Genomic DNA, 17,123 nt, shown 5'->3' on the forward strand with positions numbered 1-17,123 from the left:
CAGCCACATGAATGGCAGGAGCCAAGGTTTCCCAGCAGAACATTGCTCAAAGCATCACACTGCCTTCTTCGGCTTGCCTTCTTCCCATACTGCATCCTGGTGCCATCTCTTCCCCAGGTAAGTGACGCACACTCACCCGGCCATCCATATGATGTAAAAGAAAACGTGATTCATCAGACCAGGTCACCGTTTTTCATTGCTCTGTGGTCCAGTTCTGATGCTCACTTTCCCATTGTAGTTGCTTTTGGTTGTGGTCAGTATGGGCCCCCTGACCGGTCTGCGGCTACACAGTCCCATACACAACAAACTGCGATGACAATCAACTTCAGGGACAACATGTTCACTTGCTGCCTGATAAATCCCACCCACTTTCAGGTCCTATTGTAACAAGATAATCAATGTTCTTCACTTCACCTGTCAGTGGTAAGAATGTTATGGCTGATTGGTGTATTACCCTAGTAGTACAATGCTGCCTGTTCCAGTACTTTGCATTCTCCTTTTTATATGACACAGTATAACCATACAGGTACAGAAAGTTATAGGAGACAGTATAACCATATAGGTGATGGTAAGAAGGGACTAAAGCAATCATAAAGCTCTCTAACTGAATCAGTGTGCAGCAGTGAGGGCTTTTTGATTGCTTTGGTATTGTCTCATCATCACCTGTCTCCTATATCTACTGTATCTGTACCTGTATGGGTATACTGTCCTGTTGGGTCCCAACCCCTACCCCATAGAAACCATGGTTACAGCCAGACAGGTTGGGGTGGGGAGGTTCCAGAGGATAGGAGAGGCTCTAGACAGACAACAAATAGGGGGTGTCCCTCAAGGCTCCAAGCGGGTCCTCTCCTGTAGTACACCACTGGGAGTGCTGGTAAGGACAGAGCTAATCCCAGTGCCAAAGAAACGTACAAAAAAGGTCCTATGCGCTGCGCATCATTGCAGGACCCTGTGGATATGTGAAATGACAGCCTCAGCCTGGGCGTCAGCCAAGCCATGCCCTCAACATGTTTTACTCTGCCCCCGGAGCCTAATCATCGAGGCTCTGGATAGACTAAGGGTAGGGCTTCCAGAGGATGGGAGAGGTTCTCAGGAATTCCTGGAGGTGAACATGGGAGTGGGTGATGAGAGAGCTAGAGAGAAGGGGGTCTTGGGAGGAGCAGAGAGGATGGGTTGGGTGAAATTATGAGATATAGTTGGTGATGTAGCAAAGAGGGGTGGAGGACACTGAATGAGAGCCAGTGGAAGGATTGGCATAGAGGGGTGGAAGACACTGAATGGAGGTCAGCGGAGGGATTCGTAGAGAGGGGTGGAGGACACTGAATGGAGGCCAGTGGAGGGCTTGGTGAAGAGAGTTGGAGGACACGTAATGGAGGTCAGTGGAGGGATTGGCAAAGAGGAGTGGAGGACATTGAATGGAAGCAAGTGGAAGGATTGGCAGAGAGGGTTGGAGGACACTGAATGGAGGCCAGTGGATGGATTGGCAGAGAGGGGTGGAAGACACTTAACAGAGGCCAGTGGAGGGATTGTCAGAGAGGGGTGGAGGATACTGAGAGGAAGCCAGTTGAGGGATTGGCAGAGAGGGGTGGAGGACACTGAATAGAAGCCAGTGGCGGGATTGGCAGAAAGGGTGGAGGACACTGAATGTAAGCCGGTGGAAGGATTGCCAGAGAGGGGAGGAGGACACTGAACGGAGGCCAGTAGAGGGATTGGCAGAGATCGGTGGAAGACACTGAATGGAGGCCAGTGGAGGAATTGATGTAGAGAGGTGGATGACACTTAATGGAGGTCAGTGGAGAAATTGGCAAAGAGGGGTAGAGGACACTGAATGGAAGCTATAGGAAAGATTGGCAGAGAGGGGTGGAGGACACTGAATGGAGGCCAGTGGAGGGATTTGTAGAGAGGGGTGGAGGACACTGAATAGAGGTCAGTGGAGGGATTGGCAGAGGGGGATGGAGGACACTAAATGGAGAGCAATGGAGGAATTGGCAGAGAGGGGTGGAGGACTTTGAATGGAAGCCAGTGGAGGGATTGGCAGAGAGGGGTCGAGGACACTGAGTGATTGGTAATGTAGATGAGTCTGGTAGCAGCATTAATGATAAACTGAAGGGGATAATCTGTGTAGAGGTTGGCCAATGAGGAGTCAGTTTCAATAGTCAAAGTGAAAGATAACAGGGGAGTAAGTTAGAAGCTTGATGGTGTTATTGCATCAGAGGGGGTGAATTTTGGAAATGGGTCAGAGGTGAAGGTGGCAAGATCAGGACAGTGGATTCTTTGGAAGGAGAGGTCAGAGTCCAGGATTACAATTAGCACCCTGGTATGAGGGGAGCAACTAAAGTTATGTTACAGATCTTGATGTGAAGTTGGGGGATGGGGCACAGAGAGGGGAGTAAATATTATGAGCTCAGTATTTGAAAAATTGAGTTTGATGAAGTGGTGTGCCATCGAGACTGATTTGTCAGTTAGTAGATAAGTGATGTGTGAGGAGACTGAAGGGGTGAGCTGAGGAGCACAGAGGTTGAATTAGAGATGGTATTGAAAGCCTTGGGGGGCTTTCAACTTGACCCAGGGAGGAGGTAAAGGCAAAGAATAGTAGGTGTCTGAGGGCAGAGCCTTGGGGGACCCCAATGGGAAGAGGAAGTGGAAATGAGGAGACAGAGTTGTAGGAACCACTAAAGGAACACTTGGACAGGTAGGAGGAGAACCAGGAAAGAGTCATGGAGGCCAAGTGAATTGTGTTTTAAATGACAGTGACTGATTCTTGTACAGTGAATGTTGGGTGAATGTAAAATTCACAGCTTTATAAATACGTCCCTATGCATCCAATAAAAACATGGTCACCACATGAAGGAGATGACAAAAGCCTGTAGTGGATATAATTCCATTTTACATCGAATGCAATGCCTGGCAAAGCAGATATGACTCCATTCAAGTTCTGTCAGGGACATGGAGGTGAAGGTCACAGAAGAACTCCTCCTGTTAAGCGGCTGAACATGGAGAATCCAGTCCATGTGACAAAACATAGACTCGCTGCCAGATTCAGCCTTTCTGTGTATTTTTCTTTCAGAATATATGTTTGCAGACCAGATACAGCGTGATTCCCAGAAGTGCCATAAATTACTTTATTTAAGGCTGCAGAGAAACAAAGACACCTATGGAGGAACATTCAATTCTACCGAGAAACATTCGATCCGGCCAACTTTCTACACAGGAATGGTAACATGTCATGTAAAACACGGATCGTAACTACGTATAAAGTTATTATTTGTATAGAAATTCCATAATAAGGATCTATATCATCTATAATGATTAATCAGATTATTTAAAGGTTCCCTGGATTTTGGCTACACCGATGCTAAAATGTTTTTAAGATTGTATGATTGTGGTAGGACCATTAGATTGTCAGCTCCTTCCAGGCAGGACCTGTTGTGAAGGTTCTCCATACATTGTTAAGTTCTAATATGATAGTACGATACAAATTGGGGAAGTAAATAAACAGAACTCTATAGAAGGATGGAGAGTGTTTGTTAACGCTCAGCAGCACCACTGGAAGCCAAGCAGCAGCTGAAACCCAATACTTTGCAGTAAACAAAATCTCAGAAGATGTATAAAAAGGAAGATTAAAAAATGTGTAATCCAGTTTTGTCTCCTCATAAATCACTTGTAAGGCCACATCTAGGGGATGGGGGGGCAGTTCTGGGAGTTTTTAATTATTAGAAGAGATGAAAAATATTCTTTATGATGAAAGATTTGAAAAGCTTGGTATGTTCAGTTCAGAAACGTCTTAGGAGGCGGATAATTACCATATTTAAAGCTTTACTCTGTTGAGCTTATAAAAATTACATTTGGGTGCCCCCTCAGCCCCATTTACTAAGTCTGGGGCCCTTGTAATATAGAGTTTACTTACCTTATTCCTCCGTCCCACAGGCTGCCTCACCTGGTCTTACAAAGTGCCTCCTTCTCGAGCAGTGCACCTTCCCCCTCACGGACATCATCACATACAATGTAGGACCAGTGGTCCTACCAGTGGTCCTGCACTATACCTTACATCTGCAAGTCAAGGGCTGGATCAGGAGTGAAGAAGAGTGCAGGCCCTTGGAAAGGAAGAAATAATGACCACCCTAGACTGAATGAGCAGTAGATCTTTTATTTTATTGGGGGGAAGGGGGGCTAATGTGTGGTTGTTATGATTTGTAAAATATGACTTGTGTTCAACTTTAAATATACCTGAGGTCAGTATAAAAATTTGCCAGCTGAGCTCAGCGTCCTAGGGAATGTCGAAAGGCCAAAGGACTATCATGTGTATGGAAGAGAAGAATCCATTAATTGTGGTTCTTTACAGGAGGGGAGGTTCGGCCATTGAATGTTTTACCTGCATAGGGTAGTAGTAGTTTGACGTATATATCTTCAAAAAAAGACATTATCATTTTTTTGTAACTAATAATATCTAAAGTCATAATGTCTAAAGACCAGTAGAAGAATGCTTGGATCCAGGGATTTGATCTGGCTATCTTTCATACCTTGGGAAAGAAGGGCACACTTACCTGTCTTTTGTTTCGGTTCCTCTAGCCATGTGTGGTTATTATGATTTGTAAAATATGACTTGTGTTCAACTTTAAATATACCTGAGGTCAGTATAAAAATTTGGCAGCTGAGCTCAGCGTCCTAGGGAATGTAGAAAGGCCAAAGGACTATTATGTGTATGGAAGAGAAGAATTCATTAATTGTGGTTCTTTACAGAAGGGGAGGTTTGGCCGTTTAATGTTTTACCTGCATAGGGTAATACCCTGTTTCCCCGAAAATAAGACCTAGCCTGAGTGTCGGTGATGGCTGCAATATAAGCCCTACCCCCCAAAAAAGGCCTACCCTGTTTCCCCGAAAATAAGCCCTACCCTGAAAATAAGACCTACAAGGACTTTAACTAGGGCTTATTTGGGGGGTAAGGCTTATATTGCAGCCATCACCGACAATCACGCTAGGTCTTATTTTCGGGGAAACAGGGTAGTAGCTTGACGTATAGAACTTCAAAAAAAGACATGATAATCTTTTGTAACTAATAATATCCAAAGTCATAATGTCTAAAGGCCAGTAGAGGAATGCTTGGATTCAGGGATTTGATTTGACTATCCTTCATACCTTGGGAAAGAAGGGCATACTTACCTGTTTTTTTTTTTTTTGGTTCCTATAGCCATAATTTTAAGTACTTATGAGATTGACAAGTCTTTATTCAGGTTTATTAACTGTGAATCAGTATTTTCTGTGCAAAGCCAGGAAATTACTTTACTTGGATATTTGTACTGTCATACTGACAGTTTAAGGGCTTATTCACATGTGCCTTGATCTCTAAAGAGCAACAGGCCTTCATCCATCCAGATTACAGCTCACTTCCTCAGAGAACGTTTGTAGGTTGGTCTGGCAAGAACAATCTTTCATAAATTCATGTTGATTACTACTAAAGATACTATTTTTATCAGCAGATTCTTGGATATGGCCCCTTATCATTCCTTCCAATAGTTTACAAACTATTGATGTTAGGCTGGTTGGCCTGTAGTTTCCAGGTATGTAGCCCTTTTTTGAATATCGGTACCCTGTTCACTTTCTGTCAGTCCACTGCTACCATTCTGGTGAGTAAGCTGTCCTTAAATATTACTTTAACCCCTTGGACTAGAGTGCCGCTACTGCATGCATTGCACGCGGTTGCAGGGCACTTGCAGAGAGGCCCCTATTCACTTGAAAGGGTCACGCTCAGTAAGTCAAAGTGACAGGTGATATAGTTACTGCCTAGGCAAAAAAATCACAGCCACAGCATATGTACGTCCCTGGCCGCTGTCTCAGCAGCTAAACAGGTAGCAGTTGGCAGCTCAGCTGTGTGGTTTTACCACCCCTCAACTGCTAGTGTGAATGAACCAACATTTTATAGAGCACACAGAACCATTCAGATTAGTTTCTCTCCAGAGGAGCTTACAATCCAATTTTCCTATACACATCAGGGACAATCTGTTCAGATCCTTACCAGCATATGGCACCCAGAATAAACATGGGAAGAACATACAAATGCCACACAGGCAGTGATCTCGTGATCTATACAACCTAGAACCCAAACCTGCTAATCACTAGGCACCAGTTTTTCCTACTAACTTATAGGGGAAAAAATCTACAACCTACAAAAATGTTATGACATTAAATCAGTGCTTTGTGAACCAACATGAATGGCTGACACCATTTGGGTAAAACGTCTGTACTACCACAAAGGCTGCCATGTCTTCCTATAAGATGTAACCTTGTCTATAGGAAAACACCATTACAAATGATAAACATCTCTCTGTCATGTCTTCCTATACGCTATGATGTAAACTTATTTATAGGAAAGGACCATTACCAATGATAAACTCCTCTCTCGCCGCCCCATCTATCCTTGCCATACCTTATATGACTAATGGACAGATTCATGCATAGCATGAATCTATCAATGGCCGCCGTGGCCACCTCCCTGTCAGGACACCGGGCACCTGAATTACTGCGGTAGGGGTGTTCTTTTGAAGCACCTGATTAGAGCCATAGGCTCTAATAGGCTTCAAAATAGGGTGGCTCGTAGCATTGCGCCATGAGCCCACCCAAGTGTTACAACAGCGAATGAATATTCACTGTTGTAACACTGATCCTCAATCCGGGCAATCCGAAGCGGGTGTGAGACCTGTTTTCTGATTGGACGAAAAGAGAAGACTCGCGATTGGCCACCGAGAAGGAGGGAGGAAACGGAAGCCGCCACCACCGTGGAGACCCGTGGAGAGCAGGGGAATGGGAGGCCGTCACCGAGCATTGGGAGCCGTGATGGGGTAAGTGCGACCGACCGTCCCACCAACCAACCGACAGTCGGTGGCATACTGTTTGCCGCCCCCCCAAAACCAACTTCCACTGGCCGCAACTGGATGTAACCTTGTCTATAGGAAAGGACCATTACCAATGATAAGCTCCTTAATGCCATGTCTTCCTATAAGGTATGATGGAACCTTTCTGTAGAAAAGGACCATTACTAATGATAAACTGCTCTCTGCCAAGTCTTCCTATAAGGTATGGTGGAACCTTGTCTGTAGGAAAGGACCATCACCAATGATAAGCTCCTCTCTGCCGTGTCTTCATATAAGGTATGATGGAACCTTGTCGGTAGGAAAGGATCATCACCAATGATAAGCCCCTCTCTGCCATGTCTTCCTATAAGGTATGATGGAACCTTGTCTGTAGGAAAGGACCATCACCAATGATAAGCTCCTCTCTGCCATGTCTTCCTATAAGGTATGATGGGACCTTGTCTGTAGGAAAGGACTATCACCAATGATAAGCTCCTCTCTGCCATTTCTTCGTATAAGGTATGATGGAACCATGTCTGTAGGAAAGGACTATTACTAATGATAAAATCCTCTCTCAAACTATGTCTCCTGAGGATTACGGTTCAGGTCCCCAAAACAATTCTCCTGAAACAAACTCTTAATCGCCAAACTTTCTCATCACAAATATATCACAATGGAGTTATCAGGGGTGAAATATTTACACCAAATGTTTTGTTAATACAGATTTAAATAATTTCAGTATCTCAGAGAAACCTCATAGAGCTTCCTCCAAGCAATATTCTACTTCACCGTGCCACTAATGCACAATCTGTATTAGCAAAAATTACCATAGCTCCAACCAAACTGTGAAATCTTATACTAAATAAAAGCTCCTATGAACAGATAAGCCTGTACTACTCTGCTTTATCTGAGACAAAACATAATAAATATCTCAGAGAAAAGGACAAACGTTGATATAAGATACTGTAAATGATTGTATGGTCTGAATTAGAAAAAGAAAACCTACAGGTCTTCGGTAATTTCTTTAAAGGATATGGTGATCCAGCTCAGATTGTTTCATCAGCTATACATAACTCCTGTAAAGCTGCATATATCTGGCCTGTAGTCTCATTCACCATGCCTAAGGGCTGCAATGAAACCCCAGATGTCTACCATATGGTTCGGCAATGTAAACATATACAACACGTTTGGTCCCAAGTTACAGGTTTTTTTTTAAAAGATACCATTACCCATATGACTATCCAATGACCCAAAGACCCGACTTCTGGAAATTATGAAGGACTTACAACTCATCTGACACTACAGAATATATCTACTAGTGCTTTCTTCTTTCGTGCAAAATAATGGAAGCAGCCTCATCCATCAGCACTCTTCTTTTCATACAACTAAGTGATCTCAACCTACGCTTATCAGGGCTGTACCGAAAGTAATGGAAAAGTGGGCATAACTCTTTTATTAACTTCCATAGGTCTTTTAAATGTTGGTAGAGTAACTCTTCCCCTATAATAACTCCTCCTTTTCTTTTTCATTGCACGTCAATAATGGAATCCAAGCAGAAGCAACATGCCGTCATTGAGTTTTTGATGAAGGAGGGGTGCAGGCTGTCTGATGTCCACAGAAAGCTTCAGAATGTTTACAGAGGTGACACCATTGAGAAGAGTCACCCATGATAAGATGCTGATTGCGTTTCTCAATGGTGTCATCTCTGTAAAAAGGGGTAAATGGCCCGATCCCTACTTGGGCACCACATTGGGATGTTGGACTGGAGTGGGATAAGGTCATTAATGGGCAGCCTAAAGCCATGACTTTTTTGGCACAGAGTAGCGGAGAAGGTCAGGTATGTCTCTGTCCTGCGCGTCACATGTTATTTTTTCCCCACCCTGTACAGCTTGTTGAGTGTCATATATTAGTAAATACTACAGTAAGAGCCCAGTCTACAGTAACAGGAAGGAATGAAATAAAAATCTGAATACCTACTGTTGCCAGGTAACTGCATCCACCGCTTTACCAGCAACTCTCATGAAACTGCAAAACAACCAGAAAACGTTGATTACCAAAAGGACATCGTTCACACTACAATTTACTTCTAATATCAGTACATATGTGACAAACATGCAGAAAATGCTCCACGCAGTTATGGTTTGCAGTAACTGCTCTTGCTGGAAATGAATTTAAACATATGATATAAACATGGCCATGTCCTAAAGTCACTAATAGAGGTCCATCATGGAGCACTATGGAGCCCAGAAAGCATTATTACTCCCAACACCATTATTTTAGTTATGGCATTATAAGAGTAGGTCCCTCCACCTACCTTCATCCTAGAACCTTTGCAGAGATCTATGTGCTGGGTTTTATTTCCCTGCTCATGTGCTATACCAGTGGTCTCCAAACTGCAATCCAGCCCTTTACTTGCCTTTAGCCATCCCTTGGGGCAATATTCCTCCCACTGATATGAGGCACTATTCCTCAGACTGACACCAATTATAGGGCCTAATTCTTGCCACTGACACCAACAAGGGGGCACTATTCCTCCTATTGACACCAATGATGGAGCACTATTCCTCCCACTGATTCCAATGATGGGGCACTATTCCCCCCACTGACACCAATGATGAGGCACTATTCCTCCCACTGATACCAATGATGGGGCACTATTCCTCTCACTGATACCAATGATGGGGCACTATTCGTCCCTCTGATAACAATGATGGGGAACTATTCTTCCCTCTGATACCAATGATGAGGCACTATTCCTCCCTCTGACACCAATGATGAGGCACTATTTCTCCCACTGACCAACGCTGTATTCTGGCCTAGGCCAACAAGGCCCAGGCCTAGGGCAGCACTTTGCAGGGGGGCAGCACGGAAAGAGTCCCGACCGGCTTGCGCTACTCTGTTAGTGTAGCGCCAGTCTTATAGGGCAGACTGGGCTGGGCTGGATTAGTCTAGCGCCCCCCATAAAGCGGCCGCACTGCTTCCGTTATGCGGGCGGCCGGCATTCCGCAACTGCGGGGGGGGGGGGGCTGCTTCTAATTTTGACTGTCCTATCATCATGGACCACAAACCTTCCTCACTGTGCTATATGTTTTCTGCTGCACCATTGGCATGGTTATATCTTCTTATGCCACGTACACACGATCGGAAATTCGGCCAGCAAAAGACCGATGAGAGCTTTTGGTCGGAAAATGCAACCGTGTGTATGCTTAATCGAACTTTTGATGGCCGAATTCCAGCCAGCAAAAGATTGAGAGCATGTTCTCAATTTTTCGGTCGGAAAAAGATCCTATCCGAAAATGCGAACATCTGTAGCAATTTTGACAGGCATGCTCGGAAACAATTCGACGCATGCTCGGAAGCATTGAACTTCATTTTCTCGGCTCGTTGTAGTGTTGTACGTCACCGCGTTCTTGGCGGTCGAAAGTTCAACGAACTTTTGTATAACCGTGTGTATGCAGGCCAAGCTTGAGCGGAATTCCATCAGAAAAACCATCCAAGATCCGCTCGTATTTACGCGGCATAAGTCCTCTCAATAAAATTATTAGAAATTTGTGCTTAAAGTAGAACTATAGGCAACACATTTTTTTTTCATTTTGGATAGAATAAGGGAGGGTTATAGCCCCTGTCAGTTTATTTTTTACCATCCCTGTCCCATTGCAGAGATTTCCCTTCACTTCCTGCCTATAGCCAAACAGGAAGTGAGAGGAATTATATGCAAATTAATGGAAACCATTGCCCCCCCAGGCCCTCAGAACCCACTCGAAAATTTCAGGGCGGGTCTTAAACAGCAAGGGGTGTGGCCTTGACAGGAAGGGGTGGATCATCTTCAAATTAGGGGGTGCACAAGTTTAGTCAGGCCTAGGGCAGCACAAAACCTAAATACACTACTGCCACTGACACCAATGATGAGGCACTATTTCTCCCACTGATACCAATGATGGAGCACTATTCCTCCCACTGATACCAATGATGGAGCACTATTCCTCCCACTGATACCAATGATGGATCATTATTCCTCCCACTGACATCAATGATGGGACATTATTCCTCCCACTGACATCAATGATGGGACATTATTCCTCCCACTGATACCAATAATGAAGCATTGTTTACTCCCTATGATGGGACACTTTTCCTGCCACTGACACCAATGATGGAGCACTATTTGCCTCACTGACAACAATGATGGGGCACTGCTCCTCCCACTGACACCAATGATGGGGCACTGTTTTCACCCTATGATGGGGCACTATTCCTGCCACTGACACCAATGATGAAGCACTATTTCCCCTACTGACACCAATGATGGGGCACTATTCCTCCCAATGACACCAATGATGAAGGATTGTTTTCTTCCAATGATGCTGGGGCATTTTCAACTCACACTGGCCACAGTTCGGCCCCCTGAAAGTCTGAAGGACAGTAAACTGGCCCTATGTTTTTTGGAACTCCTATTCTAAACCTATTATAATGGGGATCATACTCAATGATTATGATTCATGATGGGAGAAGCAAAAGCCAGCCTTGTTGGGGAGATCTCGCTGCTGGAGGCACCAAGGGGTTTCTTTACTAAAATTGGAGAGCGCAAAATCTGGTGTAGCTGTGCATGGAAGCCAATCAGCTTCTAACTTCAGCTTGTTCAAATAAGCTTTGACAAAAACACTGGAAGCTGATTGGTTTCTCTGCAGAGCTGCACCAGACTTTGCACTCTCCGGTTTTAGTAAATCAATCCCCCAAGTGTAACTTAGTTCGCTATCACGCACCCAAAAAAATAAGTGAAAATGTCGAACTGTATGCCATCCGCTAAATACACAGCTGAAATAAACTGTCTTATTTTTCTAAATCTGTTCAGCCAGTTTTGTGATCCACACATCTTTCCAGACCTTCCTTTTCTGCACTGCAATAGACAGTACAGTCTGGTCAAGGTCTTGCCTGAGCCTGTCATTGGCAATGAAGGAACAGCAGTGATAAAGTCATTCCTGTCTGTTTTCCTTCTGTCAGCTAGTTCCCAGTGTTAGACTGAAAGCACTGTGCAATCTCTTTAAATGAAATCACTGTTGTTTCATCTTGCAACGTTTCTGTTTTAATTTGAATTGTAAAATCATAAAAAGAAAATATATAAAACATTTCAATCATTTTATGAACTGTGATACAGTGTTTGTCTGTAACCTTTGATGTCTGCTTTTATTTGTGAGGATAGCCTTCATATTGGCAGGATACAGTTATAGTCAGCAGTCCCTCCCGCTCTTTAGCGTTTTTATTTTAATGAGCTGTTAAGTTTTGTTTTGTTCACATTTCCAAATTGCTGATAAAATCTGAGCACCAAATGGACGCTGTAACAGCTTGACTGGACCCCTGTGAACTATGGAGCAGAAATTATAAACTTTGAGTTGCATAACGGTTGAAATAAGATATTAAATCGGACTGATTGTCGTTCCTGAGAGTCTAATCAGTGACTTTTTATTGCCAGAGTTCACATAGCTGTAAAACATGATGATCTGCAGCCATCTGAAGACAGATTTTCATTGGTGTGTTTGACTGAAAACTGCCCGGGAACACAGATTATTGGCACCGAGCAGAAGAAACTCTGCAGAATCAAAAGTACGGGCCAAGTCCTGTGTTGTAGATGAGTGAGGAATAACTTGTGTAGTCATACGGTCTCATCTACGGAAACCTCGACCCAAACCAAAAGAACAAAAAGGTGAGCAAAGGGCAGCTTCTGTTTCATGTTACACCGGATCATCTGCACATCACCAGCTTGGACTTGTGATGGGAACCACTAAACTGTTATAGGAGGTTCATCTGTCATCATCACAACTGATATAAGAGATATAACAGAGCCTACAGGGATTGATTACGCCTCAACAATGGTCCCACAAAACCAGCACGGTATAGGGATCACTGAACTGTTATTAGAGGATCATCCACCCTTATTAAGTCTGATATAAGAGATATATAGAGCCTACAGAGAATCATTAAACCTCAACAATGGTCCCACAAAACCAGCATGGACTTGTGAAGGGAACCACTGAACTGTTTTTGGGAGGTTCATCCATCTCCCATCAATTCTGATATAAGAGATATAAGGAAGCCTACAGGGAATCCTTACACCCCAACAATGGTCCTACAAAACCAGCATGGACTTGTGATGGGAACCACTAAACTGTTATAGGAAGTTCATCCGTCCTTATCAAGTCTGATATAGGAGATATAATGGTGACCACAGGCAATCATTACACCTCAACAATGGCCCCACAAAACCAGCATGTGATAGGAACCGCTGAACTGTAATAGGAGGTTCATCCGTCCCCATCAAGTCTAATATAAGAGATATAATGGCGCCTACAGGGAATTGTTAAATCTCAACAATGGTCCTACAAAACCAGCACGGTATAGGGATCACTGAACTGTTATTGGAGGTTCATCCACCCTTATTAAGTCTGATATAAGAGATATATAGAGCCTACAGCGAATCATTAAACCTCAACAATGGTCCCACAAAACCAGCATGGACTTGTGAAAGGAACCACTGAACTGTTTTTGGGACGTTCATCTATCTCCTATCAATTCTGATATAAGAGATATAAGGAAGCCTACAGGGAATCCTTACACCCCAACAATGGTCCTACAAAACCAGCATGGACTTGTGATGGGAACCACTAAACTGTTATAGGAAGTTCATCCGTCCTTATCAAGTCTGATATAGGAGATATAATGGTGACCACAGGCAATCATTACACCTCAACAATGGTCCCACAAAACCAGCATGGGATAGGAACCGCTGAACTGTAATAAGAGGTTCATCCGTCCCCATCCGTCCCCATCAAGTCTAATATAAGAGATATAACGGCGCCTACAGGGAATTGTTAAATCTTAACAATGATCCTACAAAACCAGCATGGACTTGTGATGGGAACCACTAAACTGTTATAGGAAGTTCATCCGTACTTATCAAGTCTGATATGAGATATAATGGAGCCTACATGGAATCATTACACCCCAATAGAAGGCTTTACTATCAGCAGGTACTACTAATGATGGTAGTGCTGCTCACGGCTTTGGTACAATGGATAGGGTTGTGAGTGAGACCCCTTGCAAATCAGTGAAAGGTAAAGTATGACATTTTAAACCACCCCAGAAATTCCTTTGATAGAAGAATTATATCCAAGATGATGGTGACACCAATTCAAGAAGAATTTCACAAGTGTTACCTGTAGCTGAGCGCCCTATTACCTCAGTTCACATTCCATGGGCAGGTTCAGTCTATGTATTATGTAAGCTGAAATATATATCCCTATAGAGTTCTACAAAGACGAGAACCCCAAATCAAACAATGGTGATAAGACGAGAAGAGGGAGGACAGAATGTGAACTGTGAGAAGAAGATAGATTAGCTGCATGGTTTTCAAAAGGGACTTCATGTAATTATAATTTACAAATAGGACAGAAGGAGCCCCCAGCACACTTCCAAGTCAGCCAGCAAAAAATGAACTAATCTTTAAGGGTTTTTAGATGATTGGAGGCAGGGTGGGGTTTATGATCATGTGACAGCCATGTTTGGCTGTCACAGCGGTCACATGATCAGAAAGCTCCCAATCACAAGTAGCGATCGGGAGCTTTCCGTTAGCCTGCCGGTAACTGTGCTGGGAGCGTGCAGGGTGCGCACTCTTGGCACAGCTGTATTTATATTCTGGTACACAAATATGTGGCCGCTTGGTGTCAAGGCCCACCAGCTAAGAGCCATATTTGCGTACTATTGGCACCAAGAGGTTAAAGAAGAATTCCAGGTATAGACATTTTATACATAGTTACACTGTTCCAGCTTGGACCAACGTCACTTTACAGTCCCTTGAAAAAGTATTCATACCTCTTGAAATTTTCCACATTTTGTCATGTTACAACCAAAAACGTAAATGTATTTTATTGGGATTTTATGTGATAGACCAACACAAAGTGGCACATAATTGTGAAGTGGAAGCAAAATGAAAATGGTTTTCAAAATTCTTTACAAATAAATATGTGAAAAGTGTGGCGAGCATTTGTATTCAGCCCCCTTTACTCTGATACCCCTAACTAAAATCTAGTGGAACCAATAGCCTTTAGAAGTCACCTAATTAGTAAATAGAGTCCACCTGTGTGTAATTTAATGTCAGTATGAGGCCGGGTTCACACTTGTACGACAAACGCTCCAACTTTGGGAGCTCTTGTCGCAAGACGTGTGAAAATCAATGTTTCTCTATGGGAGCCGTCTTAACTGGTCCGACACAAGTCGGTCCAACTTTGAAAATGCTCCCTGCACTACTTTGGTCCGACTTTGATCCTACTTCAGCTCATTGAATATCACTGAAGTCGGATCAAAGTCGGATCGCCGTCTTCTCGCTCTTTTGCTGGGTCTTCTCCGCTGTCTTCTCCCTCTGTTCTTCTTCCAATGTTGACTCAACAGTATTTTCCGCTCCAATGCTGGGTGCGCTTTGTGCCACTACTTATATTGGCATGGGGCGGGGCCACCGGGTGACATCATCCGGAGGCCCGCCCTTTATGACGTCACCTCCTGGGGTATGCTGGGCGGTGACGTCATAAGGGGCGGGCCTCTGGTGACCCTGCCTCATGCCAATATAAGTAGTGGCACCCAGCATTAGAGTGGGAGAGAGCACCGAGTCAATGTTGGAAGAAGAATAGAGGGAGAAGACCCAGCAAAAGAGCAAGAAGACAGCAGGCAAGACCCGGCAGAGGCAGAAGACAGCGGTCAGGGGGAGAAGAACCGGAGAGGGCTAGAAGACATCAGCGGAGAGCGGAAAAGACCTGGAGAGGGGAGAAGAACCAGTAGAGGCAGAAGACATCAGCAGGGGAGGCAGAAGAGCCGGAGAGGAGAGAAGAAGTTGGAAGATACGCCGGAGCTGCCTTATAATAAATTACCTCAAAAACCTGTGTACTGTGTTTTATTTTTGACACTTTTTTTTAGGTGAATGGGTAGGGGTACAATGTACCCCATACTCATTCACATATAGGATGGGGGGCCGGGATCTGGGGGCCCCCTTGTTAAAGAGGGCTTCCAGATTCTGATAAGCCCCCCACTCGCAGACCCCCACAACCAACGGCCAGGGTTGTTGGGAAGAGGCCCTTGTCCTCATCAACATGGGGACAAGGTGCTTTGGAGGAGAGGGGGCACAGGGCCCCCCTCCCCCAAAGCACCCACCCCCCCAGGTTGAGAGCATGCGGCCTGGTACAGTTCAGGAGGGGGAACTCACTTGTCCCCATCCCCTTTCCTGACCTGCTGGGCTGTGTGCTCAGATAAGTGTCTGGTATGGATTATGGGGGGGACCCCCATGTCAAAAAAAACGGGTAAAAATCCATACTGAAGGGCCTGGTATGCTCTTGGAGGGGGAACCCATGCTGCTTTTCTTTTATTTGGCGTGGAGTTCCCCCTAAAGATTCATACCAGACACAATGCCTGGTATTGTCGGGGATCAAAGTCGGATCCCTGTTTGGAAGTTGGACGCATGTTGGACTTCAAATCGCAGGGCAAAGTCGGATCCAAAGTGGTACGACTGTCGTGTCGTACCAATGTGAACAGCCCTCAGAGGTTTGTTGGAAAATCTTAGTGAACAAACAGCATCATGAAGGCCAAGGAACAAACCAGACAAACCAGACAAGTCAGGGATAAAGTTGTGGAGAAGTTTAAAGCAGGGTTAGGTTATAAAAAAAATATCCCAAGCTTTGCACATCTCATGGAGCTCTGTTCAATCCATCATCCAAAAATGGAAAGAGTATGGCACAACTGCAAACCTACCAAGACATGGCCGTCCCTCTAAACTGACAGGCCAGGCAAGGAGAGCATTCATCAGAGAAGCAGCCAAGAGGTCCATGGTAACTCTGGAGGAGCTGCAGAGATCCACAGCTCAGGTGGGAGAACCTGTCCACAGGACAACTATTAGTTGTTCACTCCTCAAATCTGGCCTTTATGGAAGAGTGGCAAGAAGAAGCCATCATTGACAGAAAGCCATAAGAAGACCCGTTTGCAGTTTTTGAGAAGCCATGTGGGGGACACAGCAAACATGTGGAAGAAGGTGCTATGGTCAGATGAGACCAAAATTGAACATTTTGGCCTAAAAGCAAAACGCTATGTGTGGCGGAAAACATACACAATGTGTGGCGGGGAAAACACCATCCCCACCGTGAAACATGGTGGTGGCAGCATCAGGTTGTGATGCTTTTCTTCAGCAGGGACAGGGAAGCTGGTCAGAGTTGATGGGAAGATGGATGGAGCCAAATACAG

The 17,123-nt window shown here is 44.5% G+C and overlaps 1 protein-coding gene across 1 annotated transcript in view; it reads right to left on the reverse strand.

The window, feature by feature from the left end:
• Nucleotides 1-17,123, reverse strand: part of HPSE2 (heparanase 2 (inactive)) — a 329,697-nt gene that overhangs the window by 97,376 nt on the left and 215,198 nt on the right. The window contains exon 6 of the mRNA XM_073595103.1: nucleotides 8,826-8,873. Coding sequence (XP_073451204.1) covers nucleotides 8,826-8,873 — 48 coding nt within the window. The remainder of the gene's footprint in view (nucleotides 1-8,825; nucleotides 8,874-17,123) is intronic.

Source organism: Aquarana catesbeiana, linkage group LG08, assembly GCF_042186555.1.
Source record: "Aquarana catesbeiana isolate 2022-GZ linkage group LG08, ASM4218655v1, whole genome shotgun sequence".
In the NCBI taxonomy this organism is placed as follows: Eukaryota; Metazoa; Chordata; class Amphibia; order Anura; family Ranidae; genus Aquarana; species Aquarana catesbeiana.